Source organism: Gracilinanus agilis, unplaced genomic scaffold (assembly GCF_016433145.1).
Source record: "Gracilinanus agilis isolate LMUSP501 unplaced genomic scaffold, AgileGrace unplaced_scaffold47572, whole genome shotgun sequence".
Taxonomy (NCBI): domain Eukaryota; kingdom Metazoa; phylum Chordata; class Mammalia; order Didelphimorphia; family Didelphidae; genus Gracilinanus; species Gracilinanus agilis.
This window is the reverse complement of record NW_025381991.1, coordinates 1-3,906: the sequence shown is the minus strand read 5'-3', so window position 1 is coordinate 3,906 and position 3,906 is coordinate 1. Positions and strand designations below refer to the sequence as shown.

General features: G+C 67.9%; 1 protein-coding gene across 1 annotated transcript; it reads right to left on the bottom strand.

Moving 5' to 3' along the window:
* Nucleotides 1-1,117: 1,117 nt before the first annotated feature.
* On the bottom strand, nucleotides 1,118-3,842 carry LOC123255507 (carnitine O-palmitoyltransferase 1, brain isoform-like; the record flags this gene model as incomplete). Its single annotated transcript, XM_044684285.1, has 9 exons — nucleotides 1,118-1,395; nucleotides 1,743-1,851; nucleotides 1,955-2,047; nucleotides 2,163-2,276; nucleotides 2,369-2,521; nucleotides 2,692-2,826; nucleotides 3,254-3,418; nucleotides 3,496-3,612; nucleotides 3,737-3,842. Coding segments are annotated over 9 exons (1,270 nt in total), but the record flags the coding sequence as incomplete, so codon positions are not given.
* Nucleotides 3,843-3,906: the final 64 nt, after the last annotated feature.

Sequence of the window (3,906 nt, the reverse complement as noted above, 5' to 3'; positions counted from 1 at the left end):
GCTTCTGTCTTGATGCTGTTCCCCCCCAATTCCTTTTCTCATCATGGAAGATGACTCTCTGGGAACTGGGAGGGAGAAGATCCTGGCACAAGTTTTGATGACAGAAGAACAAAAGAGATCGAGAACAATTTATTCTTAAAAAGCAAATATTCGAGGCCGCTTCTCTTTGCAGACACTTTACAGAAGCTTTTCTCCTGTCCCTGAGGCAGGCAGGAGGCGCCCGGCAACGCAGCGGGCACAGCTGGACGACCAGAGATCGAGTAGGGCTCCGGCCCGGTGCTCCAGCTCACGGAGCTCCAGCTCAGGAAACTCCGGGGTCCCCACGGCAAGAGCGGAAGGGACCCCCTTTCCAACCACTCGTGCTCCGAGCCCTCCTTTCTTTTCTTGCCATTAGAAGCGGTACCGGTAACTGGTTCTAAGGCAGAAGAGCCGCACGGGCTGCGCGATGGGGTCAAGGCGGCCTTTCTTCAGACTGATTTCCCATCATCCCCTTCTACATCCCGGCCAAAGCAGACCATTCGTTATTCTTAATGACGCCAGCACGGCCCGTTCAGTCTCTTCGGCGGTGCCCAACGATTCATGGCCCCATCTGGGCTTTTCTTGGCAGAGACCCGGGAGGGGCTGCCATTTCCTTCTCCAGCTCATTTTACAGATGAAGAAACGGAGGCCACCAGAGTGAAGTGACTGGCCCAGGGTCACCCAGCCAGGAAGGTCCGCGGCTGGCCCGGTGCTCTGCCCCCTTCTCCAGCTAGCTGGCCCTGCTAAGAAAAGTCACAAACAACAGCCGGAATGCATTTACGGATCGCTTCGAGGTCAGCGAAGCACGTGACAAATAGGATCGTGTTTGTTCTTCACAACAAGCCCGGGAGGCGGGTGCGAGCATGGCTCCCATTTTACAGGCAATGACACGGAGGCAAAGATTAAGTGACTTGTTCAGTCACACAAATGGGAGACAGGATTTGAACTCGAGTCTTCCCAAATCGAGGCCCAGAGAGGTCTCTGCAGGGACCCGCCTCCACCCCTTCGCACAAGCCACTGTCCGTGTCTGAAGTTTTTCTCTTCCTTCCTGGAAACCCCTAAAACGAGTCCAGTTTCTCCCCGACAGCCCTTCTGGCTCCTAACACGACCGCGGAGGCCCCCCAATTTCCTCATCGGCGTCTGGCAGACGCGGCTCGCGGAGGGCAGGGTTGGCTTCTTCCCAAACTCCTTCCTCAGGCAAAGGCTGCTCCGGGCGTGGGGAGCCATCGCGGCCGTCGGACTCGGGCTCGAGGTGGGGAATGGCGGGGCCTGAGGCCCGAGAGAGCTCGGCGCTGAGATCGGGGAATTTAAGGCCATCGCCGGCCCGGCTCGGGGTGCAGCTGGCGGGGCGAAGAACGGGCTCTGCCGAGGGCTGACCTGGGCCCGGAGAGGGGGCCGGGCCGGAGAGGGGCCGCCTCTGGCCTGGGGGGGACCGTGAGCCGCAGTGGGTGGCAGGAGTGGAGGGAGACGGAAGAGGCGAGGCTGGGCCGAGCAACAATCGGGCTCGGCCGTTCCCGCCGCCGTGACCGCGGCTTTGCTCTCCGTCCTCGCCGAGGGCTCGTGAGGAGCCTGTCCGGCCCGGCCTCCCGGGGCCCGGCCTTCCTGCTCCCACGCCGGAGAGCGGCTCCTCGGGGTCTCCGGGCTGCCGCGAGCTTAGGGCTCCGGCCGGGCCTCGTGCAGGGGCTCGGCCTCTCCGGGGGCTCCGCGGGAATTGTGGTCCTCACCGGCCGCCTCTCCCGGCCGGGCCCTCGTACCGGGCCCGACGCCGAGGCCGAACAGCGCGGCCACGTCCAGCAGGGCCTCCCGAACGTGCCGCCCAAACCGCCGGGCATCCTACAAGGACGGCACACGGTGAGGCGGACAGGCAGCTGGAGGAGGAGGGGGAGGCCGAGAGGACGAGGCCGGGGGGCTCGGCGGGGGCAGGACAAACACTGACCGTGCCAGGGCTGGACGCCTTGCAGGAGATGTGGAAGGTGATGGCGCTCTCGCCCATGAAGGTGTAAGACACGCCGTAGCCGTCGTCGTCCGCCTGGGCAGGGGGAGGAGAAGAGCCCCCAGTGCCGCGTGCCTCGGCCCCCCCCCCGCCCGCTGCCCCCAGGGGCCCCCCTCGGGGATCCCGGGACGCCCCCAGGGGCCCCACTCACAGGCCCGAAGCCACCCCCGCAGCAAACGTAATCGGGATGCCGGGCTGGATCGAACAGGGGTGGCCGCTGGGTCAGGCTCTGGCTGGCGGCGAGTTTCCATCGTTCGGCCCGGACCTGGAAAGCGGGGTTCGGGAGGAGGGCGTGGGCCGGGCCCTGAGGCTCCCCCGTCTCCAGAGACCAACCCTCCCCGGACGGGGGTCGCTGACCTGCGTCAAGAAGGGGGAGGGGAGCCGAAGGAGCCGGGAGACCAGGTAGAGGCAGAAGAGATGGCGGTCGATGCCCTCGCCGGTCAGGGCCGCCCGGCGCAGGGCCCGGTGCTTCTCGGCCGCCGCTCGGAAAAGGGCCAGGCGCTGGGCGTCCTGCGGAAGGCAGCCGCGGGTCAGCATCCCCACGGGGGGAGGGGAGGCTCGGGGGNCGCCGCTCGGAAAAGGGCCAGGCGCTGGGCGTCCTGCGGAAGGCAGCCGCGGGTCAGCATCCCCACGGGGGGAGGGGAGGCTCGGGGGAGGGGGCAGCTTGGGGGGGGGCCCACCGTCTGCCGCGCGTCCTCCATGGCTCGGACGAAGGCACAGGCTTCCGCGGTGCACTGCCGGACAGTCTCCGTGCGGCCCTCGTGGAACAGCCGCGTCACGCACGGCTCGTAGGTCAGGCAGAAGCCGCCCTGGTCCTGGCAGGAGGAGGAGAGGTGCTGGCCCGGCCACGGAGGCCCAGCCCCTCTAGGCCCCCTGGTCTACACGGCCTGTCTCCCCCTCCTGGTCTACACGGCCTGTCTCCCCTCTCCTGGTCTACACGGCCTGTCTCCCCCTCCTGGTCTACACGGCCTGTCTCCCCTCTCCTGGTCTACACGGCCGCTTCTCCCCCTCCTGGTCTACACGGCCTGCTTCTCCCCCCTCTAGGCCCTCCTGGTCTACACAGCCGCTTCTCCCCCCTCTAGGCCCTCCTGGTCTACACGGCTGCTTCTCCCCCTCCTGGTCTACACGGCCTGCCTGCCCAGCTAGGCCCCCTGTGCAGCTCTTCCCCCGGCCCCTCCGTGGTCCGTGTCTCCTCACGGTGTCCCCCAGGCCGGCGCCCCCTCTTGTCCCGGGGACGCTCACCCGAAATCTGGCCAGCTGCAGGGCCAGCTGCACGAAGCTGCTCCCGGGGGCGCGGCAGCGCCGGGTGAAGCCTCGGCCAAAGCCGGCGAAGGCGAGAACGTGGCACCGGGTGTCTCTGGCCAGGGCCCGGGCCTCCTGCACGGCCACCAGGACGGAGGCGGTCACCTGCGCGGGAGGGGGACGGTGAGTGGCTGGGGAGGGGCGGAGCCTGGGGGGGCCCCGGGCGGGGGTCTGGCTCCCACCTCCTCGGGCACAGTCCACAGGAGCCGCTCCGGGGGTCCCAGCGTGGGGTCTGGCGTCCCTCTGCAATGGCCGTCCTCCGAGTAGCCGAGTTCAAAGCACTCGGCGGCCAGCACGGCCTGGGGGAGACACGGAGAAGCCGTCAGGACCCCCGGGCCATTGGGGAGCCCCGGCCCCTCCCCCCGGGCTTCCCTGGGGAGCAGACCCCGCAGAGACGGGGGCGTCTGGGGCCCGCGGCCGTGCCTCCCACATGTGCGAAGGGACGGGGGCGTCAGCCCAGGCGTGCTCCACGTTCAGCCCGGCGCGGCCGTTGGCGAAGACCACGAGATTCAGAGACTTGTCCAACCACCTGTGGGGCGGCAGTGGAGGGAGCTCGGCACAGAGGCCTCTGCCGGGGCTCCGGGGGCGGGATG